General features: G+C 44.9%; 1 protein-coding gene across 2 annotated transcripts in view; it reads right to left on the bottom strand.

Annotated features, from left to right (window-relative positions):
• The window catches only part of CRYL1 (crystallin lambda 1), a 127,131-nt gene extending 105,807 nt beyond the window's left edge, over positions 1-21,324 (bottom strand). Inside the window, exons 1-2 of one of the 2 annotated variants that reach the window (XM_055140983.1) lie at positions 21,161-21,324; positions 7,902-8,009 (exon numbers count right to left, since the gene is read on the bottom strand). In XM_055140983.1, the coding sequence (XP_054996958.1) occupies positions 7,902-8,009; positions 21,161-21,201 (149 nt within the window). In that variant the 5' untranslated portion in view covers positions 21,202-21,324. The remainder of the gene's footprint in view (positions 1-7,901; positions 8,010-21,160) is intronic. The other variant, XM_004604626.2, reaches the window with a different exon arrangement.
• Between the last annotated feature and the right edge of the window lie 2,198 nt (positions 21,325-23,522).

Here is a 23,522-nt window from a genome sequence, read left to right as displayed (position 1 = left end):
AAGATATCATTCTTACCATAAGTATAAAATAAAATTTTAAGTTAAAAAAATTTTAATAATAAAATATTTTTAATTTGCTAAGATTTCTTGACAATGCAAGAAGAAAGGAACAAATACAAAATGACCTCCCTTGTATGTGGGACTAAAGACATACAGCATGGGAGCAACCAAGAACCAAAAACAACACCTACAGAATTGATCCACACAACTGAGTTGGTAGAGCATGGAGCAAAAGAGAGGGGAATTGGGGTCTTGGGGGAGGTAGGTACACTGGTGATGGATATGTACGAAATTATGTGTCTGGAAAACCACTAATTTTTAATTGTAAATCCAAGAACCTCAATCACTAGACTCAATTTTGGAAAAAACAATACAGTGAACAAAAAGTTAACAAAAAATTCTATTGAGCTTCCATATGATCCCGCAATACCACTTCTGGGAATATATCCCGAGGATGCAAAAGAGCACAGTAGAAATGACATCTGTACCTATATATTCATTGCAGCACTGTTCACAATAGCTAAAACCTAGAAACAACCCGAGTGCCCTAAAACAGATGACTGGTTAAAGAAACTTTGATACATCTACGCAATGGAATACTATGCAGCTGTTAGGAGAGATTAAGTCACGAAATTTGCTTATAAGTGGATAAACATGGAGAATATCATGCTAAGTGAAATTAGTCAGAAAGAGAGGGACAGACATAGAGGGACTTCACTCATTTGTGGAGTGTAGGGTAGCATCACATGAGGCTGACACCCAAGGACTGTAGATACAAGGGTCAGGGGGATTGCCCCATAGCTGGAAGACTGCTTCATGAGCGGAGGGGAGAAGGCAGATGGAATAGAGAAGGGATCACTAAGAAAATGATGGCTAGAGGAACCAGTTGGGATAGGAGATGCATGTCGAAAGTAGATAATGGACCAAACATGATGACCTCTCAGTGTCTGTGTTGCAAGCTATAATGCCCAAAAGTAGAGAGTATGGGGAATATTGTCTGCCTTAGAGGCAGGGGGAGGGTGGGAAAGGGGGGGTATACCCGGGATACTGGTGGTGGGGAATGTGCACTGGTGGAGGGATGGGTGTTTGATCATTGTGTGATTGTAACCCAAACATGAAAGCTTGTAACTATCTCACAGTGATTCAGTAAAAATTAAAATGCATAAATAAATAAATAAAACAATAACTGTGCTAGTTAGTGTCTATCATGGGGTTGAACCAAAAGCAGCAATAAATCTTTCCTACCTGAAAAAAGGGTATTGAAAACAAGAACAAGAGGCCTGCGCTCAATCCTCTTAACTAGATCTCTCTGCACATCTGAGAGTCTTGAGGCTTAAGAAAGGGAAACAGATTGTTTTACTTAAGTCACAAAACCCAGAGCAAACTACCAGGGCAAATATACTACTACACAAACAGACCCCCCTGAAGCTATCTGCTCACAGGATCCAGTGAAAAGCGTCACAAGATACCTGAGAGCTGAGAGCTCCACTTCCTGCTAAGGCAGTGCAACCAGTTCTACAGTTATGTTAACCAATTTAAAGACGGGTTATGAAAATAAGGCCATTGCTGTTCAAAAGAAGTGTGCTCTTCAAACCTTAGATACTCTGAATTCAGTATATTTGCTTCTGTGGCTGTTGATAGCAATAATATTTCAGTTTTTCTGGTCCCAAAATGCCAAAATGCTTACAGTAAAAGCCTAATCAGGCACTAGGAAAATTAATATATAGAAACCTCACTTAAATGAGGTTGGAGTGGGGCCAGAAAAAATATTACAGCAGGTAAGGCACCTGCCTTGCATGCCGCTTCACTCAGATTCAACGCCTGGCATCCTACAGTCTCCTGAGCATCTCCAGGAAAGGTCCCTAAAGACAGCCAGGAATAATAAACCCTAAGTAGCCCCAGTATGGTCCCAAACCAAAAGTAATTCAAAGAGTTGGAAAGAAACAAGAGAGTTGGCAATGAAACTACCAGGAGACAAAAGTGTATCTTGCACCTCACACTAGGAGTGAAGTCGCACTGCAAACAGGAAAGAGTCTCTGGGCCATGCTGGCTGAGTAACATATCAGCTAATGAGACAATGTCACATGACAGCCAGTGGGAGGACACTGCACTTCAAGCCCCACCCACTCCAATTTATGCTTCCTTTTTAACAGTCACATAAAATCCATTTAACACTGATGAAGGAATCAGTTTTGAAACACTGTGCCTCAAACCAATCATGAATAACTTTATAATTTCATAGTGACTAAATAAAAAATAAATTTCAAAGAATTTAATCAATTTAAGAATGTTTTTTCCTTTGTTCTGGAAAAGAAGTAGGCATGTTTTGCCCTCCAGGGCCAAAATTTATTATGCACTGTAGCAATCTCGTCCCGTTGCTCATTGATTTGCTCGAGCAGGCACCAGTAATATCTCCATTGTGAGACTTGTTGTTACTGTTTTTGGCATATTGAATACACCACAGGTAGCTTGCCAGGCTCTGCCGTGCAAGTAGGATACTTTCGGTAGCTTGCAGCACCTCTGAGAGGGATGGAGAAATCAAACCCGAGTCGGCTGTGTGCAAAGCAAATGCCCTACCCGCTGTGCTATCACTCCAGTCCAAAATTTATTATATACAAAAGAATAACTGTATGGATGCTTATTTATTGTTATTTGGTTGGGACTGTGGGGGTTGGGGGGGTTTGAGGGGGACCACACTCAGCCCAGTGCTCAAGACTTACTCCTGACTCTGATCTCAGGGATCACTCCTGGTAGGACTCAGGGGACCATATGAGGTGTCCAGGATCAAACCCAGGTGAGCCACATGCAAGGCAAGTGCCCTACCCACTGCACAGTTGCTCTGGATACATACCGCTTATTTATTTTAGAATAAGTATCAGCAATACTAAAGATTATTAGCTCTAAATTAAGCAACATAGTAAGATAACAAGAAAACTTGCATCTAATTCTTTTGTAAAAGTAAGATAAAAATAAATATAATTTTCCCATGTGCTCCCTGATTCCTGAAGGAGGGTTCAAAGTGGTCAAAACTGGGGCTGGATAGATAGTACAGAGGATAAAGCATTTGCCCTGCATGTAGCCAATCTGGGGTTGATCCCTGGCACTGTATATGATCCCTGAGCATAGCCAGGAGTAAACCCTGAGCACTGCCAACAATAGCTCAAAAAAAATATTTTTTAAATAAAACCTGAAATACATAGAGCAACAGAACATAGAATACTTTGGGATTCTTAAGAGTTTCACCAAGGTTACAAGGGAATTGGAAGTGACTTTATTATATGCCAATTTGTCATAGTGAGATTAAAACTAATGTGATTAAATTCATTACACAACATTCACATACCACTCGGCCAGTTAAAGGCTGAAAGTTTGGGAGCATCAAGTGCTGGGATGTATGGCTTCTCTGTGCTGGCCATGCTGCTCTGTGCTAAACAACAGGATATGCATATCCTAACCCTGAGCGCTGGAAACTACTGTCCACTCAATGCATGGCTGCAACCAGGTCCCATTTTCTGGTATTCACCAGGATGTGTGGCAAAATGTTTAGTTCAAACTACAGACAGTATAGCCCAGTTTAGTTCAAACAGTTTGAACAGTTTAGTTCAAACTACAGACAGTATAGCCCGGTTAATTTTGTATTACCCTCTATTGCTTTTGAATGTAATCTTAGGGTGTAAATGCAAACTCGTTTTTTGAATCGCTGGTTGGATGGGCAGAGGCCCACAACCCAGGGTGGTCCTCATGCCCTACTGCCCTTCTGTATCCCAGCTACCTCAGCAAGTCAGGACAAACTGGGGCATAACAACCTTAAAAAACAAAAGGTGAAATGACAATAAAATTGAAAAAGCAGCACAGAATCCCTGGTCAATATCCAGATACTGCCTGTTCCCAGAGGGGCTGAGGGATGAGGGTACTTTTCTTAAACGGCTGGTGGACTTTCTTATATGACACTATTTGTGTGAAAATGGTATGAACTACAAATTTGGGTATTACCCAATCAGCTTCACTGGCATACAGCCAGGCCCCTTTCTCCCTGTCTTCTCTGGTCACTCTCACTCCACAGTGAGTAATCACGACAGACACCAAATGAGTTACGGGCTCAGCTCTCTGCCTGAGTGCTAGCACCACTAAGTGGGACCCAAAAAAATGCAAAAAAAAAACTGAGGCAAGCCGAAAGGTCAGCATCACACAGAGGATGCGGAACATGAGACCCAGCATCTGCGCAAGCGCCATTTCCAGGATAGGGCGTTGGACTGATCTTACTTAGGCACATCCCTTCCTGTGGAAATTAAGGATAAATTTAACAAAGTTGATGTGATTTTACTTATTTAGGAATACCATGAATTCCTTAAAATTCTTTGCAACTCTGTTCCCCTTACTGGCTTGTCCCACTATTGATAAATAATTTATTATTCTCTATGTCACCACTCCCAACATGGGAAACCAGCATAAGTTCTAAATGCTACTCTGCTCTATACTGTATTCTTTTTAAACACTCTCAGATTCACATCCTACCACCGCCACCATGTCAGCTCATCTATCGGTGCAGCTTCAGAGACTTACGATTAAATCTAGAAGGAGTTTGACTAGCCGCAAAAATTTATTGGAGATATATATATATATATACATATACATACATACACATATATATATGAGTCCCCAGCTGAGATGCTCCAGTGACCTTGAAAGGGGGTGGGCCAAGTCCCTGCCTTTCTGAAGATTCAGCAGCTGTACTCACAACCCCTTGCCACCACCTTGCCCACAACCAGATTCCACCACCTCATGACTGAGCTCTGCGGAGATGCCAAGCTGTGCAAAATTTCACATATGCGGAGGTTTATTTGGCTGAAAACTCCAGGTCTTCTCAGAATGAGGGTGGGTGACCCATCCGCTCCCACTCATACCATACTTCTGGAGCCCCGGAAGCTACACCCACAGTCCACCACAGCCGCCATATAAGATCACCGTCCAGTTAAATATTCTGGATTTTCTGAAGTGCACAGCTGCATTCCTGGTGGCTCAACATGTCCAAACCATAATACTAACAATCCAGTGGGAGCACCCCAGGTTGGATGGGAATGTAACGAAGAAGCCAACTAAACTCAATTAACAAAAACATTAAAACAGAAAGCTTAACTAGCAACAATAGTTTAGTAAACCCTCAGACAAGGACTTAATGTCCCCATGAAAAGACAAAATTTTCACAAATTTTCTTTTACTGAAGTATTTTTTGGATCATTCCACTGGCCATTTAGTAGTAACAAGCAATATAAAATAAATTATTGTTGGCATGCCACAGGGGCTGGCCTCAGGGATGGTTGGGAAAATGGAAACAACGGTGGAGGGAAGGTGACAATGGTGGTGGGGTTGGGGTTGGAATATTGAATGCCTGTAACAAATCATCATGAACCATTTTGTAAATCATTGTATTTAAATAATGTGGGGAGAAAAAAAACTGATTCACAAAACAGCATGGTACTGGAATAATTTAAGGCTTACTATGGACAGATTCTGACCAGGGATTAGAATAAAGAGTTCAAAGACAAATCCCCAGATATATCAACTAAGTTTCAATTAGTTGGATACATAGAAGAAGCTGGGTACATGAAACAGAATGCAGAAAACCTCTTCAACAAATAGTGTTAGAAAAAGTCGGTAATGCCAAGCAAAAAAAAATGAAGCTGGATCCCTATCCTATACCTTATACAAGTGTCGTTCAAAGTGAATCAAAGGTCTTAAGATGAAGGCAAATCCATTACATAGGCAGACCGCTCTAAGTCTTGGACCTTAGAGGTGGTTTCCGTGATATGAGTCCATTGGAAAAGCCAACAGAAACACCAATAAGCGTTTAATTTTATAACATTCTTATCACATTAAATAGTTTCTGCTTGCAAAAGAAACAGAGGCTAAAAATAAAAGGTCCCTTACTGAGTGGGAAAAAATATTTTCCCTCAACACATCAGATAAAGGATTAATGTACAAGATATACAAAATATACAAAGCCTGCATAGAGATCAGCAACAAAAATCAAAAAAACATAAAAAGTGGGAAGAGGATATTAACAGATGTTTCTCTGAAGAAGACAGACATATGGCCAACAAGCAAACAAAAAGTGCTCATCATCACTTATTATCTGAAAACTCCAAATCAAGATGACAATGAGACACCATCTCATACCAGTGGGAACGGTATATATCCAAAACCCTGGAAGCAGGGTTGGAGAGATAGTGCAGCAGGCAAAGTACTTGCCTTATAAGCAGCTGGCCCAGGTCCAGTCCCCAGAACTGCAAATGATCCCTTGAGTCCCTCTAGTAGTTTCCCTGAGTGCAGAGCCAGGAATAAGCCCTAAGACCCAAAAACCAGAAGAAAAAAAAAAAAAACCTGGAAAAGGTCTGTGTATGCCGGCAAGTAGTAAAAAATAACTCTCATTCACGGCCCATGGGAATGTGGTCTGGTTCAATCTCTATGGAAAACCGCACAGAGATCTCAGAAAAGTAAGAAAACAACCCAGCAATTCCAATTCTAGGTAGCTACCACCAGGACACAAAAACATTTTATTCCAAAGGATATATTGCACAACACTATTTCTTGCAGGATTTAGCACAATATTTAGGAAATTAAATCAAGCCAGGTGCCCAGTGATGGACAGCAGATCAGGAAGATGCGGTACATGTACCAAATGGAATACCATGTAGCTGCAAGAAACAATGAAATCATGCAACTCACCACAATGTGGATGGAACTGGAGGACATCATGTTAAGTAAAATAAATTAGAAAAGTGAAAATATTGAATGATCTCACTTATCTGTGATATAAAGATGAAAAGGGATTGCAATATAAAGTACAATAGCATGTAAAACTAAACCATAATTGTGTAGGTATAAAATTATGTATGAAAAACTATTTTTAGGTAAAGACAATTAAAAGATATTTGCTACTTCTAGTATTCCCCCAGAAAAAGATAATGATAACCTAAATGAAACTATTTCTATGTCTCAGGGGTCAAACCTGAGTTCAGAGATAAGCTACCTTTGGCAAACGTGCTGTTTATCAGGGCACTTTTATACCCCAGCATATTGCATTCCTTTGGCTCTTCGAACTTTGATTACCCTCATTCTTGGCATTTTTCCTCTGGCACTTATTTTCCTTCTGCCTCACATAATTAATTCTAAAAATTCATCCCTCCACATACTCAGCACACAACACCTTATCAGTGCATTCCTCTCACACCTGTAACCATAAGTCACCAGTTCATACAAGGCCTAATAGTCACTGTCTGATCAGTAACTCAGAACAAGGTCTGTCCTGAGACTTCACTGTATGCTTCTAAAAGGTAACATGGATGTTGCTAGCACTTGCTGACAACAGCCTATCAAACCCTGATGGAAGGTAGGAAACCCAGACGTTCAGTCAGGTGAGATACAGAGAAGATGTTCAAAATTTTTTTTTTTTTTTTGCTTTTTGGGTCACACTCAGCAGTGCACAGGAGTTACTCCTGGCTCTGCACTCAGGAATTACTCCTGGTGGTGCTGGGGGACCATAAGGGATGCTGGGAATCAAACCCAAGTTGGCCGCATGTAAGGCAAACGCCCTACCCACTGTGCTATCACTCCAGCCCGATGTTCACAATTTATTCAGGTGTGTGCCTCAGTCTGATTCCTCAGCACAAAGCCCCCAGGGTCCTTCCTCACAGTGAAAGGCCCTGTCTGAGCCTTCACTCATGTCTCCACTGTGAATTAAACCTTTGCATATTTTATACTTACCAGTTCAAAGGCACTATCACATTCCCAAATGAAAGAATGAAATCACAGACACTAAGAGTCTTGAGAAAATGATAAATAAGACCAACTGGAATCAAGTGAGCTCCTCCCAGACCCTCCCTGAAAGCGCCATGATTTACCTGACGTTTTCCAGGGCACTTGCAATCTGCTGTTGCTCAATATCATAGAGTTTCACCTGGAGGCCTCCGCTGGCAAACAGCATAGCCCAGCTGCGCCCAATGAGTCCACTAAAGGGAGAAAAATAATTTTTTAAGTTTCCATGTAGCATAATCAGGTTTTCATCCCTAACCAGAATAAAGCATCTAAAATTATACAGCACTGCATCTTAAAATACTTAAAATATTATCTTGAAATTATACTTCTAACAGCTGTATCTAAAACTTCACGTTTCCATGTGGCATGTGAATTCTCAACCCGGTGCCAGTATTAACATTCTACGTGAAGCGCCACCTTCTCACATTGAGACAGAAAACGGCAGTGGGAGGTGGCCAAGTATTCTGGGGTGGAAGGTCTACGGGAACCCATGTGTCAGGTATATTTCCTAAATTCCTCAAAAATGAACCATTGCTACCACCTTTGGGAATGGATTAGATGCAGGCGACATTAAACATTTTATGTCTTGATCTTCAGAACCTACAAGGCAGGTGTGGTTACTTCCATTTTATGCAAAGTGAAAAAGGACTCAGAGCATAGGCATTCAGACCCATGGGATGAATTCAGGTGTCTGATTCTTTCAGCCCTTCCCACAACCAGGCCCACTCTTTCAGATTTGTTGGAAGAATTCAAAAGGAGTTATGCAACAGGCTAAAAAGTGAAGGGCTACTTAGACCCTAAATCTAGGGACTTATGGGCGCGTCCTTTGCCCGGTCTGACCTCTGACCACCTGGTCTCCTAAGCAGCGCCAGGAGTCGCCCCCACCTACTGCCCACTGTAGCCCGAAAACCAGAGAAATAGAAGTAGAGGAGAGAACTGAACCATTCCCAGTGGTCAAAAAAATCTGAAACAATGAAGAGAAAAACAAAAATAAAGTAACAATACTGAATAAATAAATGAGGAAAAAAGGAAATCTTTTGTGTAGAATTCCAAATAAGTTATGCAGATACTCTGCCCTCAAGGAGTTACCACATACCTCCCATTCCCTGAGGTGGAATGAAGCAGAGTGATACCCTTTCCAAGAGGACAGTATGGGAAGGGGGGGTAACTGGGGTGAGTACCACCAGTACCAACAGTGATCAACACGCAGACAGAATAGGCATCTGAAGCAATGAAAAGGGCCCTTTACCTCTGTGACCCCCCTTAAACATCCATCACTTCAATATCCTAATAAGCAAACCACCACACAGAGGCCAACACCAGACACTCTACACATAGCTGGCCAACTGTCAAGGCCCTACAATGAAGACAGCAGAAGAAACTCAGTGGAGAGGATCCCGAGGAGAAAGGGCAAGTCAACAGAAATTGGTGGCCTGAAACATGCTCAGACAAAGGAACCATCTCATGTTTGGAAAAACTCACGCGCTAAATATTCAGACTTCGATGGAAAGAAATCCTGGCACATAGTACAGTGATGCTAGACCTTGAGGCAGTAAACGGTGAAACATCAGTTACAAAAGGATAAATACAGTGTGGCCCCACATTTACTAAGACAATTATTCTAAGTCATGGGGACAAAAGGCCGGGGCTGGGTGAGGAAGGAAAGGGGAGTTATTCATCCACTGAGTGTGGTTTCAGATTTGCAAGATGAGTAGAGTCTGGACATTGGGTGCACACCAATGTGAATGTACTTATCATCACTGAGATACACACTTTATATTATTGTATTACATTATATTATGTGTATTTTTTAATATATATTGATGAGCAGCCTACAAAACAGTTAACAATTTAACAACCTGCAAAAGGCTAATTCTGACCAGCTTACCCAACCAGAAAACAATAGAACCTGCTCTTGTTTACCTAGAGGAAAATGTACTATGAACATCCTTCCAATTGCAACCTTGGCCCACCTAAGGTCCTTTTTCTCATGAGTTTTCAGCCTTAGACTAACTCTTAACCTATGGATTCACCTTATGCCTGGGTGCATAGACTGCTGGAGGGAGAAGCAAGTGATGGATATTTCCATAATACTTTCTGGAGCTAGTAAGATCACATAATTTCCTTTTCACTATTTTGTGACGTTTGATCCATAATCAGAGATATCAAAGTTCATGAATAAAACACAATGAATTTAGGGCCCAGGGCATAGTGCAGCAGGAAAGGGACTTGCCTTACACATGGCAGGTCCGGGTTTGATCCCCAGCACCCCAGATGGTCCCCAAGCCTGCCAGGAGTGATCCATGAGCACAGAGTCAGGAGTAAGCTCTAAGGGGTGCGTGTGGCACCTCACACCAGCCCCCCCACCCTCTGCATACCCACAAAAATAAATAACAGTGACTTTATACAGCAATTTTTTTAAAGCCAAGCTATCAGCAGTATGACCTTGTTTTAAATGAACCTGTTTTTGTTTGCCTGTTGAATAAAATAAGATCTGTGCACTAGGAACTCTCACCTTTGTATTTCTGAAATAAAATACAGAGACCTGAGATGGTCTTTAATATTTGCCTTTAACAATGACAATAAGCCCCTGCCCTGTGTCAGCATGGAAGCCACTATCGCTGTATTGTATTCAGAGTGTCGACCATCGCATGTTCTTGGCCCTGACAAAACTACACTTCCTGTGCTGGGGAACATTGGGGGCAGGTCAGATTGCACATCTAGAAGGACAAGGTGCTAGAGGAGGAGAGTCCAGAAGAGGGGCAACTAGCAGGAGCATAGGCTGGGCGCCAGAACAGGGTGTGAGTATCGACAGGGACTTGGTCACTGAGATGATCTGAAGAGGTGCGGGAACAGACCAGCAGGATTCTGGGCAGAGTGAACCAGGTGCTCAAGGCAGAGCTGAGAGTCTCACAGACAAGCAAGGCTGGAGTGGAAGGCAGAAGACAGGGACCCTGTTCAGCCTGGGCAGGCAGGGATCCGCTTAGAGGCATTAGGGATTTTGGATTTGCAGAGTGACATGAGCAACTAACAGATTTCAAGGGAAAGATGTGATCTGATATCAGAGTTAAAAGGAACACCCCTGCTGCCTGGCAACACCAAGGACAGGTGACAAACAAGAGTGAGAGACTCGTGTGTCACCATAGGACATGAAGCAGGTGAGACTGATGGAAGCAGATGCGTGAGGACACGGCAGGTGAGCCCTACAGGCACAGGATTGCCAGAGCATAGCCTCCAGGGATGGAAACAGAAGTGCATGGGCTAGAGAGATGCACAGCAGGGAGGGCGCCTGCCTTGCTTAGGCCAACCCAGATTGAACCCCCACATTTCATGTTTCCCCAAGCCCGCCTGAAGTGATTTCTGAGTGCAGAGTCAGGAGTAATCTCTGAGCACCAACAGGAAGAAAGAAAGAAAGAAAGAAAGAAAGAAAGAAAGAAAGAAAGAAAGAAAGAAAGAAAGAAAGAAAGAAAGAAAGAAAGAAAGAAAGAAAGAAAGAAAGAAAGAAAGAAAGAAAGAAAGAAAGAAAGGGTAGGGAGGGAGGGAGGAAGGAAAGAAGGGAGGGAGGGAGGGAGGGAGGGAGGAAGGAAGGAAGGAAGGAAGGAAGGAAGGAAGGAAGGAAGGAAGGAAGGAAGGAAGGAAGGAAGGAAGGAAGGAAGGAAGGGAGGGAGGGAGGGAGGGAGGGAGGGAGGGAGGGAGGGAGGGAGGAAGGAGAGAAAACAGAAATGTGGATAGATCCAAGTGTCTAAGTGTTGGAACAGAAATAGGAAGACTAGAGAGGCCATTAATTCTAAGGGAGAAGACTCTAGATGGATAGACTTAGGGAGAAAAGTATGCGTATTCAAAAGTCTGCTTTAAATTTGAGATGTCTAATCAGAACAGTTATTCAAGAACTGCTTATGTCTTAAGTTCTGGAGGCACAGTCTGGGCTGAGGGTATCAGTTTGGTATTTAATACTGGTAGTATTAAGCTCCTGGAAGAGTGATGCAGAATCTCGCATGGCAGAGCCTGGCAAGCTACCCATGGCATATTCGATATGCCAAAAACAGTAACAATAATGGGCCTCATTCCCCTGACCCTGAATGCAACAGGGACAAATGGAGACATAACTGGCACCCACTCAAGTAAATCGATGAGCAACGGGACGACAGTGATGCAGTGACAGCATTAAACTGATAGTACTGAGACTACAAAGAAAGCATCTACTAAGAAAGTCACAAGATCGAGCTCTGGGACACTCCAACTTTGATAAAGTTATGGAGACAAAAAGGAGTTCTTTTTTGTAAAAAAAAAACAAAACAAAAAACCGAGTAGGGCAACAGTCGAACAGGGTTCAATCCCCAGAACCCCATATGGTTCCCTGAGTAATTCCTGAGTGCGGAGCCAGAATTAACACCTGAGCAACACCAGGTGTCACTCAAACACCAAAAAGGAGCTGTGAGCAGGGTGGAAGAAAAACCCAACCTATGGGGTCAATCAATCAACAGACAACAAGTGAGAATTGACTTAAGTTCATCAGAAAAAGGAGGATGAGACTGTGATGGGAGTAATTCTGGTAGAAAGATAAGGAGGAAGTCTGCCCAGCATTAAGAAAAATGAGTCTCTAGCCCTAATGACCAGTTCAGGACACTGGAACAAAGTTGCAAGTTAAATAGCTGTTCAGGACACATCAAGCAAAATTCAGGACATGAAATATTTTATCGGACACATAACTCGCGTCCTCCAATAAGTAAACTTTTGGGGGATTCTTTTCTGGCTCAGTGGTTTAGAACTGCCTACACTGCAAGCCTCAGGCCAAGAGTGCAACCCCAGCACCCTCCCACGTGTCTCGCACCACCACTTCAGCTCAGCCATCTAGGCCCAACAGCCACTTTCCATGACCCCAGCAGCACCGCTGAGCTCAGCCTGCACTGCAGCCACGTGCATGGCAGCAAAACTGCCTCCAATAATCACCAGAGCTGCAGAACACATGCAGATGGTGTGGCTGAGAAGGTGGGAACGGAGCAAAGTGGAAAAGCCCCCAGACTCCTTTATAGTTCCACAGGGGGAAGGATATGAAAATGTAGAATGAAACACTGACTACTGACTACTTCCCCACAGGAAGTAGAGCCAAGAGATTCACTATGGAGTATGAACAACCGCAGAAACACAACTCAGGAGTGCAGTGAATCCACCCCTGGAGGACATGAGGAGTGCAGAGAAAGGGCAGGCCTGAGCACTGCCCAGACTCAGGGGGAGGCAAGTCAATCAACGCCCTACTGCTGAGTCCAAGATCAGGACATGGGCATGGATGCCCAGCAAGATGTCAGGGCACTCTGAATCGACTGAAGCATGAAGCTAACCACTGAAGGGCAGGCCCTGCCATCAAACAAAAGCCAAGCTCAGAAACACAGTGGGCATGCTGTGCTCTGCTCCCTCTCAGGTCACATCTGACAGTCTTGCACTGGCAGGTCAGCATTTGGCAAGAGGCAGTCAGGATCAGGTTGTGGGTGTTCGCTAGTTTTCCTGAGCCAGGCAGGTAGATGGATGCACACAGGTGGACACCAGGCCTGTGCACTCCTGAGCTCCAGGCACGAGCAATTGCAAACACATGGGACAACATGGTCTCTCTGTCTACTGCTTTCACCTGACCCAGGAGTAAGCTTGTTGATGAAAATCCCCAGCAATGGTTCAGAGCAACAGCATTTGCATAAAATTTGCAAACAGGCTCCATACACTGCTGCCTAGGCATACCCAAAACCAGACCTCAGGGGCTGGAGTGATAGCACAGCGGATAAGGCGTTTGTCTTGCACATGGCTGACCCGGGTTTGACTCCCAGTTCCCCAGAACAGCCAGGAATAATCCCTAAGTACAGAGTCAGGAGTAACCGCTGTGCATCACTGGGTGTGACCCGAAAAGCAAAAAAAAAAAAAAAGAAACAAAAAACAGGACTCAGCCAGCACACTGCATCATGGAGAAATTTTTACCTTTACTAATGGAGGAAGACAAAAGCTCAGGCAAGACACAAAACGAAAGCACGCGATAGAGCTCTACATGATCTGGCAAGCTCTTCAAAGGAACGTGGGTAAGGATATTCACTGAACTGAACAAGCAGTATGATAGCCCCAATAAGGAAACTAAGTATGAGAAAATTTTAATCAGAAGTCACCAAACTGAAGACTAGAGCAGGTGAAAAGAAAACCAAACACTATGACAGAAGCCAAGGTGGAAATGAGAGTGCCTGATTCAAATGGCCTGTAACAATGGGGGGCAGGAGAGGGCTGGAAAAGGGGGACACAGAGAAAAAGCAGGTTTTTCAATGCATTAGAGATCTATGGATCAATTCAAGAGAAATAATGTCCATATCCTATAGGCGCTCAGGAAGAGAAAAAAGAAAAAGGGTTGGTAGAGGTTAGAGGAAATAATTGTCAAAAACTTTGCCAATCTGAGGACCCAGATTCAAGCTCAAAAAGTTCCCCCCACCCTAAAAAATGCAAACAAACAAACAAACAGAACACTAGGTCACACTAATTAAAATAGCAAGCATCAAAGATAGAGATTGTATCTTGAGGGTGGTAAGATACAAGAAATATGTCATAAATGACATTCTAGAGGCCAGCATGCTGGATAAAATGTTCATCCAAAAAAGAATATTTTATCAAACTAGGCTATCACTCAAACAACAATTAATGAAGTTCATGTCCACTAGCCCAGCTCTGCAAGGCATTCTAAATGGTCTTCTATAAAAGGCACAGCGGAAGTTGCAATGGCATTCATCTCTGGGTTAATTACAGAACTAAATTGGGTAACTTCTGCACTTTGCTATATATATATGATGTTTTGTGTACTTTTTGAAAAGAATTTTTTTACTTTCCACTTTCTGGTTTCAGAAACATGGACCAGGGATGTGACTTGGTGGTAGAGCACATGCCTTATATATGTAAGACCCTGGGTTTGATCCTCAAGACCACACATAAATAATTAATTAAATAAACAAATAAATAAATAAAGAGGAGAAGAAGCCACTATCCAACAAAATGAGTCATTACATTTATGCAAACAGAGACTTCTCCCCCAAGCTGATCAGAGGCCGGCCAGACCCTGCCAAACTCACTGACTCCTGTGAAGATAAGCAATACTCTGTGCCTTTAAAGCAGACATTCTATTGGATCCTTCTGTCCCCTCACCTTATATCCAGTATCCACACAAAAGGACACTGACAGCTCCTTTGCAGAAGGGACAGGAAGTACAGGAGGCAGACAATAGTACAAGGAAGGGTGGGCAAGCTGACAAAAGTAAAAGGGGAAAGCTGCTCTCTAAATCCAAAGTACTGTCACTGACATGCAGGAAAGACCTTCCATAAAGAATCCAACATGGGGCCAGGGAGATAGCACAGGGGCTAGGGCATTTGCCTTGCACATGACCAACCTGGGTCAATGCCAGACATCCCATATGATCCCCCGAGTACTGCCAGGAGTGATTCCTGACTAAAAAGCCAGGAGTAACCCCTGAGCATTGCTGGGTGTAGCCCAAAAACAAACAAACAAAAAACCCAACAGGTTGCATCACTAAGTAAAGCTTCTCCTCCAATCCAGCTTGTCTTTAAAAATAAATTGCCTTTCTCAAATGTGCCTGCATGGCAGGGGCACATAATGCTCAACGGTTATAATACATGCCAAATTTTCAAGACAATGCCAAAAAAAGATGCTTCAAGTCAACATGGCCCCCATGTCTGAATATTGGTTTGCTCTGTGTCCCTGTGTATACGTCTGTATCTGTATTTTCAGACAAAATTTAACAGGAAAATCCTACTTTCCTCCAAAAATCATGTCTCAGTTTCTTATAAAAAAAAACTGTACATAATCATCTCAAAATAAAATTCAAAACAAAAAAAGAAGGTATGTTTCAGGGACTTGACATAACACTGAATCTTCATAAGCTCTTCATACTAAACATTAGCTTTTCTTTTAATGCAAACTGATATAAAAACCCAGATGTTTTTCTAATAGGACTAGGAGTGGTGGATATATAGTCAATAAGTATATGGTTTTTACTCTAAAGAAAAGGTTCCAGAGGCAGAACATTTTCTGGAAGGGGAAAATCCTAAGTCTAGTCATAAAGCTGTGTGTCTGATCATGCATAAAAAAGAGAGATAAGTGATTTCAAAGTGGAAAAAAATAAAGAAAGTCAAAGATTTTTATGAACCAACAGCAACAGGAACAATCAGAAATTTCAGAAGAAAGAAGGAAAATGAAAGAATTATTGATGGAAGAAATAAAAGCTGAGGGACTGGAGTGATAGCACAGTGGGTTAGGGCATTTGCTTTGCACGTGGCCAAATCGGGTTCAATTCCCAGCATCCAATATGGTCCCCTGAGCACTGCCAGAGGTAATTCCTGAATGTGACCCAAAAAGCAAAAAAATAAAGAAATAAAAGAAATAAAAGCTGAGAACTTCCTCAACCTAAGAGACACATGTACAAATTTTAAAAATAAAGCTGCTTGGCAGGAGAAATGGGGAAGAGACCACAGGACAAGCTCCAAACATGACCACACTGCAGAAGTTCCCCCAGACAGACGCGTATTCTAAAACCGGCTCCAGACCTAGCATTTGGGTGAGCACACACATGTGAATGAAGCATGAAGCATCTGCCTACGGAATCCACACTGCAGTTAGAACCAGGGTTAGGGAAAGGAAGTTCTCCTAGACATGAGACTCGCAGGAAAGAGGCATGAAGGCCCTACATCAGATACAATTTTTCACTCCCCTATTTTCTAAAAATTTTTTTATTGAATCACTATGAGACAGACCCTTACAAAGCTGTTCATGATTGGATTTCCGTCATACAGTGTTCCAACACCCATTCACACCAGCAGTGAAGGAGAGTCCCTTTCTCCCCACATCCGTGCCAACACTGGTTGCTCTTGTTATTTTGGATGTGGGCCAGTCTGTGTGGTGTGGGATGCTATCTCATTGTTGTTCTGATCTGCATCTCCCTGATGATTAGTGACAAAGAACATTTTTTCATGTGCCTTTTGGCAATTCAAGTTTCTTCTTTGTGAAAGTTTCTGTTCATTTCATTACCCGATTTTCTGATGGGATTGGATATTTTTTCTTGTAGAGTTCAGTCAGTGCCTTCTATATCTTTGATATTAACCCTATATCAGAAGGGTATTGGGTGAATTATCCTTTCCCATTCTTTGTTTTCTGGTCACTGTATCTTTTGAGGTGCAGAAGCTTCTTACTTTAAAATAGTCCTATTTGTTTATTTTTGCTTCCACTTACTTGGTCAGTGGCATTTCATCTTTGATGATACCATTAGCTTCAATGTCATGGAGGGTTTTGCTGACCTTTTCTTCAATGTACCTGACGGATTTTGGCCTGATGTTGAGGTCTTTAATCCATTTTGATCTGACTTTTGTACATGGTGTTAGAGATCTGAGCCCGGTTTTATTTTGTTTTGTTTTGTTTTCTTTTGGGGTCACACCTGGCGATGCACAGGGGTTACTCCTGGCTCATACACACAGGAATCACTCTTGGTGGTGCTCAGGAGACCATATGGGATGCTGGGAATCAAACCCAGGTCAGCCATGTGCAAGGCAAATGCTCTACCCGCTGTGCTATTACTCCAGCCCCCTGAGCCCGGTTTTTTTTTGCATGTAGCTGTCCAGTTTTGTTAGCACCGTTTGTTAAAGAAACTTTCCTTGCTCCACTTCATATTTCCTGATCCTTTATCAAAGATTAAATGATCATAAATTTGAGGGTATGTGTCAGGATATTCAACTCTTTTCTGCAGATCTGTCTTTATTTCAATACCATGCTGTTTTAATTATTACCACTTTGCAGTACAGTTTGAGTTTGGGAAAGGTGATGCCTCCCATTTTTTTTACCCCAAGAATTGCTTTAGCTATTCGTGGGGGCTTATTGTTCCATATGAATTTCAGGTCACTCCCCTATTTCAAAGTTGCAGATTTTTATAGATTTTCCTTCTCTTCATGTTCCTGCAGTCCTAGTCACAAGATCTCCTTCAAAAACACAATCTTTAGGGGCTAAAGTGATAGTACAGCGGGTAGGGCATTTGCCTTGCACGCAGCCGACCTGGTTCAATCCCCAGCATTCCTATGGCTGCCCCAGCACTGCTAGGAGTAATTCCTGAGTGCAGAGCCAGGAGTAACCCCTGAGCATCGCTGGGTGTGACCCAAAAAGAAAAAAAAACACCACAATGTTTAAAAAAATAAAACCTAAAAAAAAAAAAACAATCTTGATCAATGACTAGAGGCACTGTGTATATACACAATGGAAAGCCGCACAGTCATGAAAAAAGATGAAATCATGCCATTTGCTGCAACATGGGCAGATCTAGAAGGTATCATGTGAAGAAAAAGTTGCACTCACTTGTGACTTTTAGAGAAGCAGGCAGGGGTATGGAAATGATGGCCATCAAATGATGACTATCAATGATGGCCAACCCTTGGCTTTGCACCACAGAACAGAGGGTGCCAAGTAAAGAGCAGAGGGTAAGATGAGGAGATGATGATGAACTGGCAGCCACATAAGGACACTGGTCCAAGGTCCTGGGCACTTCACTGATAGAGTTGAGATAACTGTGTACAAACTGTAAAAGTATCAATACTATTGCAAGCAAGCTACCCAAATTTTATATATATATATGTACATATATATATTTTTAATTTCAATGAGTCTGCCAAGAGGGTGTAGGGATTGGGAAGAAAAATAATGTCATTTTGGGGAGGGGAGAGGGGAGGGTCCCCTAGCATCAGTGGTGAAGCTGGAGCTGGAACACTATGCCTGAGACCCTATTAGCAACAGGATCTGTAAATCATGGTACCTAAATAAAAACTGAAAAAGCTTTCTTCAACAACCTACAACCAGAAAAATAAAATTCACTCTTACTGTCACAAGACCACCACTGTGAAGCAACCTGCCCTGAAAAGCTAAGTGGAAAAGCCTTTCTGAAAAGATGGCTGTGAAAGGGTTAAAGAGAGCCTGTTTCCAGCAAGTACTTTTATGAGGGAGCTCGCTTTTGAAAAACAAGGTGCCAATGTGTTTCTGAAACAGAAATGATTACAGTCTGCTGAAATTCAAGAGCACTACCAAATTTTAGCCAAAACACTTACATTTCCTATTACTTAAAATGAATGTTCCCTAAAATCATCTATGGGGGGGCTGAAGCGATAGCACAGTGGGTAGGGCATTTACCTTGCACACGGCTGACCAGGGTTCGATTCCCAGCACCACCAGGAGTAATTCCTGACTGCATGAGCCAGGAGTAACCCCTGTATATCGCTGGGTGTGACCCAAAAAGCAAAAAAAAAAAAATTATTTATTTATTAATTAAATTAAATCATCTATGGGTCCCATGGGGGGAGTGGAGAGGGGGGAAGTGAGGAGAGGAGGGAGACGGGGCTGGGGAGAGGAAGAGAGGAAGAGGAAGGCATGGAAGTGAGGGAGGGAAAGGGAGAGGTAGAAGAGGGGAGAAAAAGGGAGTGAAGAGGAAGGATGAAGGGGAGGGGAGAGGAGAGAAGGAGGAAGGGGAGTGCCTGGAAGGTGCGAGAGATGCAAAGCTTATAGGACTGACACAAATTTCTACCCTAAGTTAATTCCCTTGGGACTGAGTTTGCCAGCACTTTCCAAATCCCAGGAGTGCCTTCTTCAAGGAACCTGAAATGAACTGACTCCCAGTCACAGCTCCCAGACACAGGGACCTGAGGGAGAGAAGGGCACAATGAACGCAAAGCTCTGACTCTTGGCAGGGGTAGTGAGTGGACCATGCTCCAGATATGCAGGAAGACAGGACTCTGCCCAAGCAGAGCCCGCCAAGTCGCCACGTTGGTACAAAGTACATGCAAAGGACTTTGCAGATTATTTCTCCAGGCAGTCATGTAACTGTAAGGACCAAAGACAACATGGCTGGGGGGAGGAGGGGGAAGCAAACTGGCAGAAAGCAGCCCAACCTCTTCCTTCCATGGGCTACATGCAGGGGAAATCTTCTCAGATCACTTGTAAACTGATGGGAGGGTGAAGGGCACCATAAAGGGTCAGGGGCCACGCCAGGGACAAGCCTGAAGCAGGGCGCGACTAGGATTAAGAAAAGAGACAGAAATAAAAGAGGAAAAAACGCGGGGTGAGGGAGGCTTACAGCTGTGCAGAGAGCACACCAGAGAGTATTTGTTGCTAAGAACCAGTAATCATCAGGAGAACAACTTTCTTCAAAGTCAAATGCTGATCTTAGAATTTTACATATCTGGGGGCCTTGAGTCATGATAATCATGGTCTTTGTCGGAACTTTCTCAACAGGAAGTTCTTCCAAAGGAAGGAGCCAGAACAGTAGCCTGAAGCAGGATTCTACTTCCAGACATCAGCACTCCTTAAGGAAAGGTCCCATAAAGCAGTCTCTCCTGTATCTATCTTTCTCGTTCCAAACAAAGCCAGTCCCCAGGAAGGCGCTTCTCGCTGTCAAAGGCAAAGAATCAGTCAACTGATAGCTCACTAGCTCACCTAGAGAAAGAGGCCCTGCAGGTGCCAGGGTCCGCCCCGCCACCGCGGCACTCCAGGGGGATAGACGCCGTGCTCCGGTAGCCAGGTGTAGCCGGGAGTATGCCCAGGTGGGGGACTGGGTAAGCCTGACCCTCTACCCAGAGCTGCTGGAGACAGGGCCCGCGCTGCACCAAGTATCTCTCGGTGTAGTGGCTCCGGGACCTCCTTAGCAGCACTGGGGAGACCCACAAAATGAGTAACGGATACACAAGGCGGTAGAGCGCCCTGGGGATGGCGCCACGGTTGAAGCGCATCCAGGACCCCACGGGTCGGATCCCCGGCAGCGCTGGGAGCCAAAACACGAACAGAGTTGGTGGGTGGGCACAAGGCAGTAAAATCCGGCTGACGACGCAGCAGTTGGGCTGACACCTGCAGGGCACTGGACGGGGCGTTCCGCACAGACCGGGGCCCGAACTCCCGTTCCCGACCAGGACCCCCGCCAGATTACTCGGTGCAGCGGCGCACTGAGCCCCCCGCCGCCCCCGGCGCTGCATCAACGCCGCTGGCCCTGCGCCGCGCTCTGTGCCCCACTGGCGCTCTCAGCCTCCCCTGCCGCCCAGGGGGTAGTTCCCGACACCCCGCAGGAACCGTGGCGGCTCTGCTTTCCGAGCGGGCTGTGTGCCCAGCACTTCCTGCGCTCGCCAGCGGCCCCGCCGCGTGGCACCGCACGCACGGCAGGCGGCACGGCCGTGGCCGCGGGCACCGGGCTTCCAGCAGCGCCTTCCCTCGTCCCGCGGTCCCGCGGCCTCGGAGCTCCGGGGCCAGCGTCCGGCCGCGGGCACTTTCGGTCGCGCCCCCGGGAGGCTTTTACCTGCCCACGATCAGCACCTGGTCACCCTTCGGAGCCGCCATGCTTGCGTCGCCTGCACCCGGTACCGGCGGTCTCAGTGTCCGCGACCCTAGTCGGAGCGCCGGGACCCACCCGCGCGCAGACGGGCCCCGCCCCGACGGCTCCCGCGAGGGCAGGGCCTGATCCGCGCGGCCCGTTGGCTGCGCTCCTTGCCGGGAAGGCTGCGCGGCCCCGATAGGTCCTGGGAGGTGGGCGGGGCCGTTTGCGGCGGCCCCATTGGCTGCGCCGTGGGCAGAACCCGCCTCCCACACACCCGGCACTGACTGGCGTTGGCACAGCGCCCGCGGCCCCGGGAACGCCCACGGAGAGCGCCCCTGGTCCAGCCGTCGCCTGCCCGCTCCCGCGCTGGCCGCCTCCGCCCTGCAGTAGGTTGGTGTATGAGGAGACGACTCCAGGCAGGAGCAAGACTCGAGCCTTCGGGGACTCGGAGAAGCTCCGGAGTCCCAGCCTGCAAACAAGCTCTCACTCGTGACATAGAGCAGTTATTGCTCGGCCGGGAGGGCAGCTCGGCCTGGAACGTGCCGCCTTCCCTCGCTGGTGAGGCTGAGGACCGGGGACAGGAGGAGAGGAACGCTCCGAAGAAATCCGGCTTCACTGCAAGGTCCGTTCGAGTACTGATACCCAAGAGAGTTGGGAAGACGCGAATGAAGAGAGAGGCACCAGGAGAGAGAAGCGGGAGAGACAGTGAGAGCCTAGCTTCATTTCCTCCTTCGAATGCAAAGCTGCAGGAAGGAAATGCCAAGGCTCCTGGTCCTTCTGGGTTTCTAAACGCAGGCCAGAGATGGGAAAGGACATCGCTGGGCATGACAGTAGTTTGGGTCAATACAGCACAAGCAAGCTAACATCACTGTCATCCAGTTCACATAATTAGAAAGTAATTCAGCTGAAAAACTGCAGACTCTGATGTAACAGAATAAATAAATAAACGAATAAATAAAAAGAACTGTCAGAGGCAAGAGTGAGCTCTAGAAAAATTCCACCTGATTAAACACTCAGAAAGGTGCTCAACTCTACAAAAAAAAAAAATAATGAAAAGTTATCTGTATCACTGTCATCCTGTTGCTCATCGATTTGCTCAAGCGGGAACCAGTAACATTTCCATTGTGAGACTTGTTGTTATTGTTTTTGGCATATCGAATTCGCCATGGGTAGCTTGCCGGGCTCTGCCTTGCAAGTGGGATACTCTTGGTAGCTTGCTGGGCTCTCGGAGAGGGACAGAGGAATCGAACCCCGGTTGACCACGTGCAAGACAAATGCCCTACCTGCTGTACTATAGCTCCAGCATGAAAAGTTATGAAGATGAATAATGTTCAGGGCACTGGCAATGAAGTCTTTCTAAATAAAGCTCTTCGCTGCAGGATGGATGGAGCCTTACATCAACATGGCCTTTCTGGAGAGACAGGGCACCACGTGTTGGGAGACACTGAGTAACCTGAGTGTCACATCCACTTTATCCACCTCCTTATCTGAGCAATTGCTGTCTCTGCTTACACTGTCCAGTAGGTCCACTCACTGGCAAAAGTAGCCCCCAGGATGGGAGATGTATGCTGAAAGTAGATAATGGAACAAACATGATGACCTCTCTGTGTTGCAAGCCATAATGCCCAAAAGTAGAGAGATACTATAGGGAAGATTGTCTGCCATGGAGGCAGGGGGAGGGTGGGGAAGGCGGGGTAAACCCGGGATATCGGTGGTAGGGAATGTGCACTGGTGGAGGGATGGGTGTTTGATCATTGTGAGATTGTAACCCAAACATGAAAGTTTGTAACTATCTCATGGTGATTCAATTAAAAACAAAAAGTAGCCCCCAGGACTGCCTGCTCCCTCCTGGTCTAAGTTGGCTCCCTGCAAAAATGCCCTTTACCAGGTTTCAAGTAGAAGGGTCTACTGGCCCTCTTGGAACCCTGCCTGCCTGGTAGCTCTAAGAACCAATGAAAATACGCTGGTTCAGTATCGTACTTTCAGTAAAAAAATCTTTGCTCTCTAATCCAAGAATCTTAAATTTTCTTTCAGCTGCCCTGAAATTGTGGCGAGCTAACTTAGTTTGTTCGCAGCTAAGTAAAAATTTCAGACCATCCTTCTCAGTTTAAAATGCATGAATCCAGGGCTGGAACGATAGCACAGAGGGTAGGGCATTTGCCTTGCACGTGGCCGACCCGGGTTCGAATCCCAGCATCCCATATGGTCCCCTGAGCACAGCCAGGGGTAATTCCTGAGTGCAGAGCCAGGAGTAACCCCTGTGCATCGCCAGGTGTGACACAATAAATAAATAAATAAATAAAAATAAAATGCATGAATCCTTCCTCTGCGATTCAATTCTAAA

Source organism: Sorex araneus, chromosome 1, assembly GCF_027595985.1.
Source record: "Sorex araneus isolate mSorAra2 chromosome 1, mSorAra2.pri, whole genome shotgun sequence".
Classification (NCBI taxonomy): Eukaryota; Metazoa; Chordata; class Mammalia; order Eulipotyphla; family Soricidae; genus Sorex; species Sorex araneus.
The sequence above is the reverse complement of the archived record's forward strand: the minus strand, read 5'-3'. Positions and strand labels throughout refer to the sequence as shown.